Here is an 18,221-nt window from a genome sequence, read left to right as displayed (position 1 = left end):
CAATCAGAGCTGCTGTCTCATACAGTCATATTGTATCTAGTACAATATTATTTTTATAAGGGATATTAAAAAGTATGTTATATGTAATATGTTTAATGTAATTTGTTTCACAAGTTATGTTTTCGGGTTGAATGTGGGGAACTTAAAATCTGTATCCGCCAAGTTTTCCTTCATCCAGTTTTCGACTTCTGTTTCCATCTCTCCTTGGAAGTAATCGCGCCAGCCTCCCACTTTACCTGATACCATGAAAGTTAGTTAGTGCTTAACAACTACATATAAAAAGAAAAATTAATATTTGTTATATTATATTGTAAGTAAAAAATGTTGTGTGGTTTTATGAAACCACGACAAAAGTGAAACTTTTTTTCACACTATAGACATTTAACTAAAAATTATCGTATTTGTACGATAATTATTGTAGGTACGTATCGTGCGTCACGCGACATGCGCTACACAGACCAAAAAGTTTGAGACGATGTAATAAAAGTTTCACTTTAAAAACAGAACTAAGTAATTGTGTAGTATTTGACATCAAATCCAAAAGACCTCGATACAACAGATTCGAGGCCCAGAATTGTACAGTCACGAGCAATAATATATGCCTAGGGGGCGATGTGCAAAAATATCTGTCACTAGAATAAATTCAATAATATCTGTCTGCCCGTATACAGCAAAAATATCTGACATTAGTAGGCAACATAATAAAGTGGCATCAAAATAATGTGACGAAAATGTACAGCAAATAATTGTGACAACTTCACATTTCTGTATTTTGCATCGATTCCTCACACAAAGCATAAATATGTGACACAAACTAGGTGGCAATAATATCTGACACAATTTTATATTTCTGTATTTTGCGTTGATTTCACACAAAAAGCATAAATATGTGACATCAACTAGGAAGCAATAACATCTGACTTAATTTTATTTTAATTTAATATTGAATTAATACAAAATATAAATTTTATTTTAACTAGGTACGTTGTTTTAAAACATTATTACCATATTAATTAATATGTGCCGTCGTTGTATACTACATATTGTATGTCTAGATATTATATCCTACTAGCTTAACACCCGCGGCTTCGCCCGCGTTTTCAAAGAAAAACCCGCATAGTTTCCGTTCCTGTGGGATTTCCAGGATAAAAGCTCTCATAAGCGTTAATCCAAGTTACCTTCTATGTGTGTGCCAAATTCCATTGTTTTGCCTTTTATTTGTGTGAAAGAGTAACAAACATCCTTACATGATACGAACTTTCGCATTTATAATATTAGAAGGATATCATATCATGACAAAATTAAAGTATTCATATACTTTTATGAATACCCACTTGGGTAGATCTATTTTATTTGAAGGTTCAGTGTAACCTTCGTGTATTATTTAGAAATTGTTTTGTTATATTTGACGTTAGCGGCGTTTGACACCTTTGACACGATTGCTCCGTTATTCATTTTCTTTTACCTATAATATTGCTATTATTTTATTGAGTATCGAAAATTATGGCAAGTTAACATATTTCATTTAAATAAATTATCGTAATTTCATTTAAATAAAAAATATTTACAAAATATAATGTGTCTTTTGTTCATATTCTTACCCCAGCAAAATACAAAACACTAATTCAATAAAAAACGTTTCGCCTTTTTAAAATCCTATCCAATTTTATCCTACTAGTCCTACTATAATCCTACTTCCTATCCTACTAATCTATTATTATAAATGCGAAAGTTTGTGAGGATGTGTATGTGTGTGTCTGTTACTCTTTCACGCAAATACTACTGAACCGATTACAATGAAATTTAGCAGACATATAAAGAGTAACTTGGGTTAACAAAAAGGATAGGTTTTATTCCAAAAATCCCACGGGAACGGATACTATGCGGTATTTCTGTGAAAACGCAGGCGAAGCCGCGGGCGGAAAGCTAGTGTCACATATTTATGCTTTTTGTGAGGAATCAATTATATTTTACAATACAGAAATATAAAATTGTGTCAGATATTATTGCCTCCTAGGTGACGTCACATATTTATGCTTCGAGAGGTTATCACAATTATTTGCTGTAACATTTTCGTCACATAATTTTGATGCCACTTTATTATGTTGCCTACTAATGTCAGATATTTTTGCTGTATACGGGCAGACAGATATTATTGAACTCGTTCTTGTGACAGATATTTTTGCTAATCTGCAAATAGTAATATATTTATGCTTCTGACTGTACATATATCAATTATTTCGTGCCTCTAATAGCAGTGTTAATCTGCTTTTAGAAATCTCTTCGGTCTGAGAGCTTTACCTCCGATATTTTAAAGATCTTGATTTTGTTTTCAATTCAATAACGATAATGAGTCGCTCCAGGTCGAATGTAGGTTGGAATGGTTTCGATCGAGTTCATCGATTTGAACAACAACACCATTGTGGTCTGTCTTAATTTTCATTAGAACCAATCCAGTGTTCAATCGAATAAAGCTCGATTGTATTACATGCCGGTACATTAGGGAGTAGTTGCCCCTAGTTGTGTTGTCGGTTAAAAATCGATTATGAGAAAAGTTATAAACCTTCTCTGATGAAAGTGATCTGTTGATTTACGACACCCAATTCTTGCATTACTTGACTCTTGTTCACGGAGTCGTTCTTTTTGAAATTCTCAAATTTCAAATGCTCGCATAGTTCCTGGATTTGCTCCTCAGAATATGACTTGCCGTAGAATTTGGCCATACGTTTTAAACAACCAGCAAGGTCCTGAAAGATTACGGTAAACTAATAACTTGCTTAATTGGAAAAATCTTTGAATAAAATAAGATATACGAACTTTAGACAAATCTTCGTAAAACATGAACAGCATGTTTGGATGGTGTCGTTCCGCCCAAGCTTCCTTTAAATGTGCGAATATTGGTGACCATGGAACTGGAAGTATATCGTGTATATAAAGAAAATATATCAGTATCGCCATTCACTTTATGGTCTTCGCTAACATCACAGGATAACATCTACCATACTTTAAACTTTAAACTTTAAAAGAAAAATTTAAAATGATAATATGACCAATAATATAACTTCATACCAAGGCCACGACGAAGTAAGCTCCAAAACACGCTAAATTCAACGCCAGGCTTTAAATAGCGAAGTTTTAATAAATTGTAGTATGATACTATTACATCTCTAGGGTCCCTTGTTATATATATCACCTGCAATTAATAAAAAAACATATAGGTAAACCTAATAAAAGCGTATGAAACTGATATTGACGCGCTTGTGGCTTAAATTTTTCGAATTATATAGTACACAAAAAAAGAAAATTAAATGTCTACCTTCGTTGTATTAAGAAGATTTGGTGGCAGCAGAGATAATGGAAGATGACTTTTTATGAAACGTGGCGAGGGTGCGTCCCGCAGTTTATGGACCGCGGGCTCTAATATACTCTTCAGAAATTCCCTTTTATCCACATCATCTATTTTATCAAGTCTATCTTTCTCTGACTCCGGTGTTAACATCAAGCAGTAACTGAGAAGTAACAAAGAATTATTTATCTGTTATTGCAGTTAAAAATAAAACATATTCTTTAAACTGATTATATGTGTATTTTATTTACATTGTATTTATGATTTAAGGGCTGCTTCTGCTATTATAATTATTTTTTTATTTCAACTTACTCTATTAGCGGGAAGCGTAAAAGGATGTCCTCAGATTTAGCTATTTTATAGTCTAAGTTATTGTTGAGAAGCCATAGCATCTCTTGTGTCCACGTGGAGCCTGTAATATTTTTAACATTAGAGATATAACAAGTGATAACTGCGTTAAAAACAACCGACTTCAAACTTGCACTTGCAAAATTTACAAATACCTACAGACAAAAATGCTCATAAAATAAAAACTACTGGACCTATCCGAATAAAATTTTTATGGGACCAATTCGACACCATCCCGCATCGAACAAAAAAAGAATCACGTAAATCGGTTCAGAAACCTCGGAGTAATCGGTGTACATACATAAAAAAAAAATATACCGGCCGAATTGATAACCTCCTCCTTTTTTTTGAAGTCGGTTAAAAATAGGTGTGCCCCGCGATTTCACCCGAGCACGGAACCGCAAGTACTTCTATAGCTTCTGTGGTATTGTGCTACATAAGTTATAGTACTGCCAAGTAACATCAAAATCAGATCAGTGGATTTCCCGTGAAAGAGTAATAAACATACATAACTCCGACACACACACTTGGACATTTCATATTAGAAATATCTTCCTCTAGTATAATGTGTATAGTCTATGATATCTACCTATAGAGTCGTTCCAAGAGTATTAAGAGTACCTACTTTTGCTCCGTCCGTCTAAGTCCACCTTTATAATAGGTTAATTTTGCATAGATACAGATACAGATACAGATACAGATACAGATACAAAAGATTTACAGATATGTGTGTTACCAGTTCTTGGATGAGCTAAAAGGAACACGTCATCCGGTCGCACTGCGAAGTTGTAGATCTGTGGCCCGAATGTTTTGTACGTGTCAGGGTAGAAGTAGCGCTTCGGTCCCACGTATACGTAGCCGGGCTTTTGTTCTAAAAAATATTAAGACGCTTAAATAAACACATCAACAAAGTCTAGGGACTTTCAATTGAAAACTACCGCATCGATATCGGTCCACCAGACAAGAACAGAGACATCGTTCATCTACGGGGTAGCCAATTTTCTAAAGCAACTTAGGAAATGAAAAAAAAACAAATGAAAATAAAACATACGCGTGTAACTGAAGATTTCTTCTAGGATTTTCTGGTCAACATCTTCAATAACAGGAAGATTGCTTTCTCTAGACATTATTATGTACAAGTTAATTCCCACGCTGCAATTGTTTAACTGCATTACGTCGTAACAATACAATTATATATATACCAACAAAATTTGTATATGTATTTAAATAAGGCCTTACTTGTTGTAAATATTTTAATTATTTTTCTGAAAAAAGTCATTAATAGATATGCTAAGTTTTGATAAAATAAATTACGAATAAATTATATACCTACTTCAGCCAGCGGCCCCAAAAAACATAAAAAAACAGTCGAATTTACTTTTAAAAACTACACTTAATAATTAAGAACTTACTAACTATCGAAGACTGGCGTTTTTATCTAACCATATAAGTTCTTGAAGTAAAGTATTCAATAAAAATTTCAGCTCGATATCTCTACGCGTTCCTAACAAAAAGAGGCTTGACAGACAGACTGACAACAAATTCATCTTATAAGTCTATTCCTTTTGGTGTTCGGAGCCCTAAAAACAGGTTTATACGGAACCGTAGGGGCGCTAGTCCGACCCGCACTTGGCTGACCAAGTGGCTGACAGATGGATTAGGGAGAACCCTGCTAACTTTGACCTGAGATGTCCCTCGTGGGAACTGACGGATTTGCTGACAAAAACAGAAAGAATTCCCTTGATGTTTAGCTTATGATTAGAATCTCCGAAAGATCTTCGATTGATTAAAAAATTAGCATTAATTAATTATAAATTAATGTCAATTATTTAAGTACTTATCTATTTAAAGTGAATTTATAAAAAAACCTTTACAACCAACAGATTTTTTTTATTTGATAAACAAAAAGTCATTCAATATGAATGACTTTTAGAATTATTACAGTAACATATAAGCGAATGCGTTTCTAATATTAAAAGTAATTAACAAATTTATTTCATTACTAGCTGTGCTCTGCGGTTTTACCTGCATTGCTCCGCTCCTATTGATCTTAGCGTGGTGATAGGTATATGACTTAAATTTTGATCAGATCTGTTGGAAATACTCATGCAAAATACTTTTGGGTTTAAGCCCGACACATCTATATTTTTGTCTTCAATATCGACAGTGAATCACGCTCCATATATTATTTTAAAAGAATACTGTACAGTTTTAACTTTCCTATTCGATTCTAATAAATTACGATTTTTACATAAACCTTTATTTGCAAAAAGAATGAAAATAAAACAGCGATTCAAACATATTTTTTTTATATTTTCGTTACTTATATTTTATCTACTTTGGTTGTCCAAGATAATAAAAATAAAACAACGATTCAAAATATTTTCGTAACTTATGGTTTCGAGTTTTTTTTATTTATTTATTTTAATTTTGCACACCAACAACAAATATATTTGACATTGATAAAATTAACATTATTAATTAATCAATATGGGGGTTAAAAGTAGGGAACTTAAAATCTGTATCCGCCAAGTTTTCCTTCATCCAGTTTTCGACTTCTGTTTCCATCTCCCCTTGGAAGTAATCGCGCCAGCCTCCAACCTTACCTGATACAATTAAAGACAATTAGTCCTCAACATAGTGAAGTCCCGTGTCCCCGTAGTAGGGTAAGGGGCAGATGCATTATGCATACATCTGTTTCACTGATCGATTTTCTTTAGGGACAAGTAGGTGATCAGCCTTCTGTGTCCTACCAGACCGAGACATTTTTTTTTCTTCGTCTCCACCGGGAATCGAACCCAGGACCCCTCGGTCCTACGCTCACGCGTCAACCACTGTACCAAAGAGTCCTCAACACACAGGTACATTAAATAATTAATATAGCAGATAAAAAACCACACGTGTCAGAAGTGCAACTTCTTTGGCAGGATTCAAAATCGTCGCCTACGGCCTAACTCTATGACGTGCCCGTATTGCCATGACAATCTATCGACCTTTAAAATTGTACTCTCAATGCGCCTATAGAAGTTTCACTTTATTTTTAGAATTTTCAATAAATATTTTTAGAATTGTAGACATTTCAATAGGGACGTGCATCTGAGATTTTCCTTTGCCCTTTGGTCGTTCTCTGTAGGTTGCGTTGTCTTCATCGACTTTGTGGATGTAATTCTATGAGGAGAAAAATTACATACCTTTTCTAATAAAGGTGGTCTCCCCGTCTATGACACCCAAGTCCTCTAGTACTTTAGTTTGATTCACGGCGTCGTTCTTTTTGAAATTCTCAAATTTCAAATGCTCGCAAAGTTCCTCGATTTGCTCCTCAGAATATGACTTGCCGTAGAACTTCGCCATACGTTTTAAACAACCAGCGAGGTCCTGAAAGTATTTTCTAAATTAATAATTTACCTACTAAATTGGAAGCGTCTCTTAAATAAATGAAGATATACAAACTTTAGATAAATCTTCGTAAAATATGAACAGCATGTTTGGATGGTGTCGTTTCTCCCAAGCTTCCTTCAAATGTGCGAATATTGGTGACCACGGAACTGGAAGAATATCATTTATGAGAAGGAAATATATATGTAGTAGGTAATTAATAAATAATTAATATAAATTTTCGTATGTTTGTAAAAAGTGATAAATAATAATGTTACTCGCGACCTTAGCTCGCGACATTGTAAACTGTCGAACTTAGCTGTCGAATATATGATCCATAATGTTTGCAAAATTGCAGTAGATAATATTACGGATCACAATAATTTATCATAACACTAATTCTAAAACGAAAACTCCGTCACCGTTATTTTTAAAAGTCAGTCATTCGAATTAAAGTTTCACATGGATAGAAAGATTTACTGCAAAATAATAAATGTCAGTAAATTATAATCCTTCAGCTTCAGCATTATTTGTTGAAGGATTATAATCTGTAGCCCCTGGGCCCTGATATTGTAACACAGTAGATTGCATGGATTGTAATCTAACGCCTAACGGTGTTAAAAAATATGATGGTGTTATGGTGACTTAATCACTATGTAATAATACTCATTGATTTATTTTAACAGTTTATACCTATAATTATTAAAATTGTAATAACTTCATACCAAGGCCACGACGGAGTAAGCTCCAAAACACGCTAAATTCAACGCCAGGTTTTAAATACCGAAGTTTTAGTAAATTGTAGTATGATACTATTGCATCTCTAGGGTCTCTAATTATATATACCACCTGCAATTAAAAATAATTAAATAAATATTTCGTGACAATTTTTCACACACGGCACGATCTGATCCCATACTAAGCTTTCGCTTGTGTTATGGAAACCAGATGGCTGATAAACATACATATTTAATTTTAAATAAATACTTATATAGATAATTAACACCCAGGCACAGAGCAAACATCTATGTTCATCACACAAATATTTGCCCCAGGTGGGGAGCGAACCCACAACCTCTGACTTGGAAGGCAGGGCCACTTCCAACCAAGCCAACAGGCTTATATAATAATGCATTCTATGCTAGCCGTCGTATTCGTTTACTTAGAAAAAACACGCTTAATTGAGATGAAATAATTGCATTGTCACCGATCCTTGATAAGTGTACAAAGTTTAATTTAATCTGTCAGTTAAATCGTATCTCAAAGAGTCGGTTACAAACGAACATGTTGGTTACCATACAACATACAGGTGAAGCTTATAAACGCGTGTTAAACAGACACCATAAAAAAATAGTTAACATTGATATTATGTCTACCTTCGTTGTATCGAGAAGATTTGGTGGCAACAGAGATAATGGCAGGTGACTTTTAATGAAACGTGGTGAAGGTGCGTCCTGAAGTTTATTGACCCCGGGCTCCAATACGCTTTTCAGAAATTCCCTTTTATCCACATCATCTATTTTATCAATTATTTTTTTCTGTGTCTCCGATGTTAACATCAAGCAGTAACTGAGAAGTGACAAAGAATTCTTTTACTAGGTACCTACCTGTTATTGAATTTTAAAAATAAAAATCTTTAAACTAATAATTTGGATTTTATTTTCATTGTATTTATATTTTAGGGATGGCTTCTGCTATTATTTATTTTATTTTAACTTACTCTATTAGCGGGAAGCGTGTTTCGATATCAACCGATTTCGCTTTTTTATAGTCTAAGTTATTATTGAGAAGCCATATCATCTCTTGAGTCCACGTAGAACCTGTAATATTTTTATACCTGTATTATACATTAAGGGATATAGACATTAAAGCCATGTCAAGCGATATCTCCAGAGAACGACCCCACGATCAATAGCAACAAGTATTTTTAGAGCTTCGATAATTCAAGTTATATAACAGCCAAGTAACATCAAAATCTGATCAGCGGTTTTCCACTGAAAGTGCAAACATTCATAACTCAGGTTACCATCAGGCGAGATCTCGGTCAAGCGCTTCCCTATCATACAAAATAAAATGTGTGCGTGTACTACACACGTAAGAAGTGAAACTTCTTTATGACCTTATTTTTCAAAAAATATTTACTTTATGCAACTTTACAGAAATTGTACTTTATGCAACTTTACAAAAAGATGGCGCGTAACGGAAAAATGTCACGCGTAACGAAAAAATGTTACACTCAATTTTTTTCCAACCCCGATAAAGAAGTTTCACTTCAAAAACTCTATCCTTCCTTACACAGTCTGACATTTATGATTATTTCATATTAGAAATAAGAACTAAGTTTATTAGGAGTATACCTGCCTGTAGCGAGTCATTCCAAAGTAAAGTATGTGGTATAACTACCTAGTATTTGTATTCTCTTTGGTATAACTAACACAACTTTCTACTATACCTACAGGATAGAATTTAGTAATAACAATTGGAGGAGACCCTAAAGTTTTATACTACGAAAAATTCCACTATTTTTAAAAGATATCTCTCAAAATATTTTAATTATTTACAAAACTGGTAACATTCCCCGTAGGTACATGTATTTACGTCACATAGGTATTAGAAATGAGTCGGAAAAAGGTCGTAAATATAAACATTTGCATTGTGAAAATTTGAAATCTGTATACTTATACATATATAAAACTCAAAGGTGACTGATATAGTGATCTATCAACGCACAGCCCATACCACTGGACGTATCGGGCTGAGGCATGCAGGTAGATGTTAGGACGTAGGCATCCGCTAAGAAAGGATTTTCCGAAATTCTTGCCGGAACGGGGAAAAACGGGGATGCACGTACAAAGTCGTGGGCGGAAGCTAGTTGTATTATATAAATCGAAATATTTGAATAAGTTGCCTTCCTTTTCAAAAATATGTAATGTAATGTCACTTTTGAGTTAATTTTTCTATCTTCTGTATTGTGGGTACATTCTCTTCACCTGGAGGTGCTGTCACAAAATTCCACCGGGATAATAGGTATTTTTTAATTCATAGATACAGATACAAGATATATTATAGTGTTACCAGTTCTCGGATAAGCTAAGAGGAACACGTCATCCGGTCGTACCACGAAGTTGTAGATCTGTGGCCCGAATGTTTTGTACGAGTCAGGGTAGAAGTAGCGCTTCGGTCCCACGTATACGTACCCCGGGCGTTTTTCTAAAATAAAAAAAAAACCGGTCAAGTTCGAGTCGGACTCACGCACCGAGGGTTCCTAACGAACCTATTTTTTATTATACTTTGTTACTTTAGATTTATGCCTTTCGCAAATTTTTCCTTTATTTGGGCTATAAAATATATGTAATATCTACCATATTTCAAGATTCTTTATTCACGGAGTATCCTGCAGTTTTGATTTCCTTGTGAATATCGAAAATTTGCAACATAATGTATCTTTTGATTGTGTTGATTGAGTTGGCAATATTTCAGATTATGTGGCAATATACCTAATTGGTTTAGTTTTTTTTATTAAAACAATTAATAAAAAAAGAATCTTTTTTTGCGTCGCAACTAGGTACTGCAAGCAACTGCCTTCGAATGAAAACAACCGCATAGACATCAGTTCATTTCTTTGGACCACAATGTCAGACAGACGGACACAAAAGCAGAGAAAAATATTTCAAAAAAATTTAAAATAAAACTTACGCGTGCAACTGAGGATTTCTTCTTGAATTTTCTCGTCAACATCTTCAATAACAGGAAGATTGCTTTCTATAGACATTGTTATGTAGTTAATTATCTCGCTACAATTGTTTTACTATAATGCGTCTTAACACAACAGTTTTATATATAGCATCAAAATTTTATATTATGTACGTAAGTAAGTTCCGACTTGTCCTTCCAACTAATATTATAAATGCGAAAGTTTGTGAGGATGGATGTTTGTGTATGTGTGTATGTATGTTTTTTACTAAATACGTACTACTGAACCTATTACAATGAAATTTAGCACACATATAGGTTGTAACTTGGATTAACACATAAGACAGGTTTTATCCCGAAAATCCCACGGGAACGGGAACTATGCGGGTTTTCTTTGAAAACGCGAGCGAAGCCGCGGGTGAAAAGCTAGTTGTAAATATTTTAATGATTCTAAAAACGTTATAAATATGCTAATTTTTTGATAAAATTAATTACGAATAAATTACGAACCAGCTGCAGCGGCCCCAAAAAAATAATTAATTACTTTTTAAAACTACATTTAATTACACAATAAAAAAATACACCTATATGACAGCACGATACAGACCGAAATTCTAATCTAACAATATAATTCAATTATTTTAAAGAAAACACTAACACACCAAAAACACATTCCGTTTCCGTGCCAACGGCGTCGTCAGGCCGTAGAAGCCCTTCTGGCTAACATCGAGAGACGCCACACAAAAAAAAAACGTGACAAATAAATAAAGAGAAAATAAAATTACGTCAATTTTTTATACCATCACCACGTTACTAGAGGAATGAATGACTTCGACTGGAATCAGGTTTACTTTAAGGAAGATAAATATCTACTTTAGCGGTATTTTCCATAATAATACAGTATAGTTACTGTTGTCAATAATAAAAATTAAAATTATATAGGTACTTGTTTTACTTCTGCCCAACATTTACTTTTACGGAAGGCCGTTCTATCATTTTCACAATCTTCGATTTTTTTTTCAATCATTACTTTAGTTGTCCAAGAAAGGTCCAAGATAATAGGTAAAAATAAAACAACGATTCAAATTTATATTTTCGTAACTACAACAATAAATACATTTGACATTGATAAAATTAACATTATTAATTATTCAATATGGGGGTTGAATGTGGGGAACTTAAAATCTGTATCCGCCAAGTTTTCCTTCATCCAGTTTTCGACTTCTGTTTCCATCTCCCCTTGGAAGTAATCGCGCCAGCCTCCAACCTTACCTGATACAATTTAAACACAATTATTCCTCAACATAATATAGGATAAATAATTAATATAAGTAGTAAAAAAAACTTACTTAGTAAAAAAAAAAACTAATAAAAACCCTTAGAGTATATATTACAGTATAAATACTCTAAGAAAACAACCTTAAATCTGTGCTTAAATCTTGTAATGAATGTATTGTCAACGATCCTTAAGTTTGTAAGTTTGAATAAATCTGTCCATTTAAAATGGGTCAAAATTGAGTATAAAAGAATCGCTTACATACAAACATGTAGGTGAAACTAATAACAAAAAAAAAAATATTTTTCGTGTAATCAGCGCATGCAAAACTATAAGTCCCTTGGAGCTTTGTACACAGAAGGTTAGATACCCTGTATACAAGCTGTATATGTCGTGGCCATATCGTACATTTGCTCATTTCATGAAATGATTGGCCATTTCACGAAATGGTCGCATTTCATGAAATGGCCAATTTAGTTTGGCCACATCATGATGTGGTTTGGCCAGATCAATGATAAGAAATCGTTTCACGATATGGCCAACTAAACGCGCGGTTTTTTCATGAAATGATCAAAATTATTTGATCATATCGTAAAATAGTTACATTAATCATTGGTAGAGGCGCTGCAAGCTCTGTGTTTATGTGATAAGATGGCGGCCGCTGGCGAAAATTTAATTATTCGCAGTTAAAAACTTCATAATTCGTTTAATAACATTATGAAGAAAGTCATAGCAAAGAATTTACGACGAAGAGGTTCGAGTACTATGGAAAATGTGGATATCTTATATGTATTGAAGAAAAAATGCGTCTTAAAGAAAATAATTTAAGACGCATTTTTTCTTTTAGGATATAATATATTTATATATCCTACTATATTATTATAATTGTTTGTTTTTTAAAAAGCGATCTGCTTTTGGCTCTCGCCGGCCGCTGCCGCGGCACGCTCGCTTTGCTCGCTCGGCTCGTGCGTTGTTTATCAAAGTCTAACCTAACCTAACCTAACTGTTTTCTATTGCAAAAACGATTCGCTTCTGGCATTCGCCGGCCGCTGCCGCGGCACTAACTTAAATGACATTAAACAAGTTTTTTGAATATTTTGAATTTTTTAAATACATATTTTATGGACTCTTTATATTTTATACGATCTGGCCAAATGTGGATGACCAAATCGTGAAACGTTGACGATTTAACGATCTGATCAAACTATGTTGGCCATTTCATGAAATGGTTGAATGCCTATATTGGCCACATCATGATGTGGTTTGAGCAGATCAATGATAAGAAATCGTTTCTCGATATGGCCAACTAAACACACGGTTTTTTCATGAAATGATCAAAATTATTTGATCATATCGTAAAATAGTAACATTAATGATTAATAGAGGCGCTGCAAGTGTTGTGTTTATGTGATAAGATGGCGGCTTTTAATTACAATATGAAGTAAGTCGTAGCAAAGAATTTACAACGAAGTGGTTTGAGTACTATGGAAACTGCGGATATCTTATATTGAAGAAAAAATGCGTCGAAAATCCTATAACTATATTTATACATCCTACTAGGTATATTATTATAATTGGTTCTTTTCTAAAAAGCGATTCGCTTCTGGCACTCGCTGGCCACTGCCGCGTTGCCGCTCGTGCGTTGTTTATCAAAGTCTAACCTAACCTAACATACCTACATATGGCCACGACATATTATGTCGTAGACCTTAAACGTTGTGGTTGAAATTCTATGAGGAGAAAAATAATATACCTTTTCTAATAAAGGCAGTCTCTCCATCAGCTATGACACCCAAGTCTTGTAAAACTTTAGATTGGTTCACGGCGTCGTTCTTTTTGAAATTCTCAAATTTCAAATGCTCGCAAAGTTCCTCGATTTGCTCCTCAGAATATGACTTGCCGTAGAATTTCGCCATACGTTTTAAACAACCAGCGAGGTCCTGAAAGTATTTTCTAAATTAATAATTTACCTACTAAATTGGAAGCGTCTCTTAAATAAATGAAGATATACAAACTTTAGATAAATCTTCGTAAAATATGAACAGCATGTTTGGATGGTGTCGTTTCTCCCAGGCTTCCTTCAAATGTGCGAATATTGGTGACCATGAAACTGGAAGTATGTCATATAAATGCAAACGAAATAATATATCAGTATCGCTATTCAATTTACAGTTTCTGATAAAATCTGCTCTCACGTCTGCTATACTTAAAAATTTAAAAGGAAATTCAACATAATTTGTTAAAGGATTATAATATGTACCCCCGATATTGTAACAAAGTTTATTGTAATTTAATGGTGTTAATTATTTTACAGTAACATAGTCACTATAAACACTTGTAATAATCCTTATTGACTCGATTTTAATATTCTATATCTATTATTAAAATTGTAATAACTTCATACCAAGTCCACGGCGAAGTAAGCTCCAAAACACGCTAAATTCAACGCCAGGCTTCAAAAACCTAAGTTTTGATATATTGTAGTATGACACCATTACATCTCTAGGGTCTCTAATTAAATATACCACCTGCAAATTAAAATAAAATAGTAAATATAATAAGAATAAATTCTACACTAGTTACACAGCCGACGTTAACGTTCAAATAGTTTCAAGTTAAGTTTTGTTTTTCTCATATTTTTTATTTCCATAATTTTGATATAGGTATCTGTAGAGCGTGTGTGCCGAGCACACGTATCAGAAGTAAAAAGTTCTTTGGATTCAAAGATACCAAAATCGTCGCCTTACTCTTCACGTGACGGTATTACCAAGACGCGACCTTGAAATTTTACTGTCAACGCGCTTAGAGAAGTTTCACTTGAAAAAAAAAAATGAAATGTACCTTCGTTGTATCGAGAAGATTTGGTGGCAGCAGAGATAATGGCAGGTGACTTTTTATGAAACGTGGCGAGGGTGCGTCCCGCAGTTTATTGACCCCGGGCTCCAATACGCTTTTCAGAAATTCCCTTTTATCCACATCATCTATATTATCAAGTATATCTTTCTCTGACTCCGATGTTAACGTCAAACAATAACTGAGAAGTAACAAATAATTATTTTCCTGTTTATATTACACTTAAAAATAAAATATATTCTACTAATTAATCTTTGATTAAGTATATTCGTATTGTATTTAAGTTTTAAGGGTGGCTTCTGCTATTATTTATTTTATTTCAACTTACTCGATTAGCGGGAAGCGTGTGTCCATGTCCACCGATTTAGCTTGTTTATAGTCTAGGTTATTATTTAGAAGCCATAGCATCTCTTGAGTCCACGTAGACCCTGTATTATTTTTTAACATTAGAGATATAAAGCTTCATTTAAACCCACATAATATCATAGCAAGGGGGCGTTCAAGTATCACGTAGGTAACGTTCAAGTATTAAATTTGAGGGAGGGGGGGTTACGATACGTTAAAGTATTTCTATTATATGTGTGTAAGTGTTCTAGTATTCTGTAATGGGCAAGTAAAACAATAGCGAGTCAGTTCTGGCACTCGCCGGCCGCTAGTTAGTTAAATTCATTTACGTCATCCTACTAATATTATAAATGCGAAAGTTTGTGAGGATATGTGTGTGTTTGTTACTCTTTCACGCAAATACTACTGAACCAATTACTATGAAATTTAGCACACATATAGAGGGTAACTTGGATTAACACATAGGATAACGGGAACTATGTGGGTTTTTCTTTGAAAACGCGGGCGAAGCCGCGGACGGAAAGGTAGTATATTATATGGAGGATAATATAGGAGTCTGCATTTTAAACATATGCAAATTGAAACTGTATGTTTGAATTCATTTTTTTTTTTATTAATGTAATGTTTCTTTTGAGTAAAATTTATCTTCTGTATTGAGGGTATATTCCTTTCACCTGGAGGCTGGAGGTGCTATTACAAAATTCCTGTTTATAGTAGGTATATATTTCATAGATATATTATAGTGTTACCAGTTCTCGGATAAGCTAAGAGGAACACGTCATCCGGTCGCACTGCGAAGTTGTAGATCTGTGGCCCGAACGTTTTGTACGAGTCAGGGTAGAAGTAGCGCTTCGGTCCCACGTACACGAAGCTTTGCGTTTTTTCTAAAAAATATATGTATTAATACGTTCAAAGATGTCCTAGCCATATCGTAGATTTGCCCACTTCATGAAATGCTCGATAATTTCATGAAATTATCGCATTTCATGATATTGCCAACTTAATTTGACCAGATCATTAAATCGTTAATGTTTCACGATTTTGTCATCCACATTTGACTAGATCATATAAATAGGAAATCTATAAATTAATTAAGAAATTCAGAATATTGTAGTAACTCAGGCCCCGGAACCACAGACACAATAGAAAATCTATTGTGTCTGGGACCGATCGGGCCGCTTGGGGCTCAATGGGTTAAGAACTTGTTGTCATTAAGGTTAGTCAGACACAAATAAAATTAATCAAATCAAATGTTTAAAATAAAATTATACAAAGTTCAGTAACATAATAAATAATTAAACAAATACATAATTCTACCGACAAAATATAATTTACAAACTTAAACAATTACTTAGTTATTTGAAACAAAATTTAACATTATTTATTAGTTAACAAACATGCCAAGTTTCACATCTATTTTAGGATAATAAATATAGGGTATTATTAATATAAATATAGTTATAGAATTTTTTATGCATTTTTTCTTGAATATAAGACATCTTCGTCGTTGATTCTTTCTAGTTTATCACTTTCTTCGTAATTTAATTGAACGAATTACTAAATTTTTCAATGCGAGTAACAAAATTTTTATACTAAAATTGCAAATCCCTTTTTTCGTATTGCATGACACTAGATAAGCTACAGCACTGGCGAAGGTTCGTATTTGCTTTTGATTTCGTATTTTCTTTGACAAGGGCGATGGACGATTGTCATGCTCCATCTGCCTTTTATTTTGTAATCTAAGATTACTACATATTATTCAGATGTGCTATGAATTATAATTACTAAATGGGTTTGATGTCGGTGCCAACTGCCCAGCTAATGTCTGGTTTACACGGGCTTAATACTAAGCACTTAGTGCTGGGCACCGACAGATCGAGGCACTGCAAGCGCTTTGATGTGTGAAGATGGTGGCCGCTGGCGAACATTGTGTTTAGCTGTATTTAAAATCTGGCAAACGAGCCGTATAGAAAACGATAATTGGCGCCGTCCATGAGCATTCACAGACTCTGGAGTATTGTGGGTGCGTTGCCGGACTTTGAGGGAGGAGTACTTACGCTCTCTTCTTGAAGTATTCCAAGTCATAATCCTTCAGAAATACCGAGTTTGGAAGGTCGTTCCACAGAGGTGTAGTGCGCGGTAGGAACTGACTTACGAATGAAAGCATAAACGCATCGATATCGGTCCATCCTTTTGGTCCACAATTCCAGAGCCAGACAGACGGACACAAAAACAGAAGAGTTTGAGAATTCATCTACCGGGGTAGACAATTTTCTAAAGCTACAATATAAATTGGAAAATAAATTTTAAACATTTAGAAAATAAAACTTACGCGTGCAACTGATGATTTCTTCAAGAATTTTCTTGTCAACATCTTCAATAACAGGAAGATTGCTTTCTGTAGACATTGTTATATTATACACGTATGTAGTTAATTCTTTCGCTACAATTGTTTTACTGTACCTATTACTTCGTTACAAAATAGTATTATATATATCCATCGAAATTTTATATTTAAATTATTCCAAAATATAATGTAATAAATATGCTAAGTAAGTCGTTGATAAAATTAATTACGAATATATATCTTATATAGAGAAATTATAGAAATAGGTACGTCAATTTTTTATACCATCATATCACCACGATACTTTGTGGAATGAATGACTGCGACTGGAATCTGGTTTTACTTATATAGAAGATAAATAGATATTTAAAAAAGTAAATACTTTACCGGTAATTTCCATAATAATACCGTGTACCTAGTTGCTGTTTAATGATAAAATTAAAATATTCAACTTATTTTATTTACACTTAAATTAACTTTCAATGAAGTAAGTAAGTAAGATACACAAAAGAGCAGTATTTTTCACTTTGTAAGAATTTATTACATAGATAAACTTTATAAAAGACTATGTAAGTGATAAATTACTTTATTTTAATACTGAAAGTAGGTACTTTATTCAATATTCAAGGTTGTATTCA

The 18,221-nt window shown here is 33.6% G+C and overlaps 3 protein-coding genes across 3 annotated transcripts; all 3 read right to left on the bottom strand.

The window, feature by feature from the left end:
- Positions 1–92: 92 nt before the first annotated feature.
- On the bottom strand, positions 93–4,821 carry LOC123690950 (sulfotransferase 1E1-like). Its single transcript, XM_045635112.1, has 8 exons — positions 4,746–4,821; positions 4,431–4,565; positions 3,659–3,758; positions 3,317–3,509; positions 3,070–3,193; positions 2,818–2,912; positions 2,564–2,747; positions 93–236 (listed from the first exon to the last, which is right to left on the bottom strand). The coding sequence occupies exons 1-8, from the start codon at positions 4,819–4,821 to the stop codon at positions 115–117; spliced, it is 1,029 nt and encodes a 342-aa protein (XP_045491068.1). The 3' UTR covers positions 93–114.
- Positions 4,822–6,130: 1,309 nt separating this feature from the next.
- LOC123691208 (sulfotransferase 1E1-like) lies at positions 6,131–10,893 on the bottom strand. Its single transcript, XM_045635502.1, has 8 exons — positions 10,766–10,893; positions 10,145–10,279; positions 8,790–8,889; positions 8,446–8,638; positions 7,795–7,918; positions 7,145–7,239; positions 6,886–7,069; positions 6,131–6,300 (listed from the first exon to the last, which is right to left on the bottom strand). Exons 1-8 carry the CDS (start codon positions 10,839–10,841, stop codon positions 6,176–6,178), a joined length of 1,032 nt encoding a protein of 343 aa, XP_045491458.1. The 5' UTR covers positions 10,842–10,893; the 3' UTR covers positions 6,131–6,175.
- A 1,003-nt stretch (positions 10,894–11,896) lies between these two features.
- On the bottom strand, positions 11,897–17,661 carry LOC123690949 (sulfotransferase 1A1-like). Its single transcript, XM_045635111.1, has 8 exons — positions 17,569–17,661; positions 15,986–16,120; positions 15,220–15,319; positions 14,880–15,072; positions 14,443–14,566; positions 14,054–14,148; positions 13,792–13,978; positions 11,897–12,034 (listed from the first exon to the last, which is right to left on the bottom strand). Exons 1-8 carry the CDS (start codon positions 17,642–17,644, stop codon positions 11,910–11,912), a joined length of 1,035 nt encoding a protein of 344 aa, XP_045491067.1. The 5' UTR covers positions 17,645–17,661; the 3' UTR covers positions 11,897–11,909.
- Between the last annotated feature and the right edge of the window lie 560 nt (positions 17,662–18,221).

Source organism: Colias croceus, chromosome 4 (genome assembly GCF_905220415.1).
Source record: "Colias croceus chromosome 4, ilColCroc2.1".
Classification (NCBI taxonomy): Eukaryota; Metazoa; Arthropoda; class Insecta; order Lepidoptera; family Pieridae; genus Colias; species Colias croceus.
Note: the sequence above shows the minus strand (reverse complement) of the source record. Positions and strands in the feature narration are given on the sequence as shown.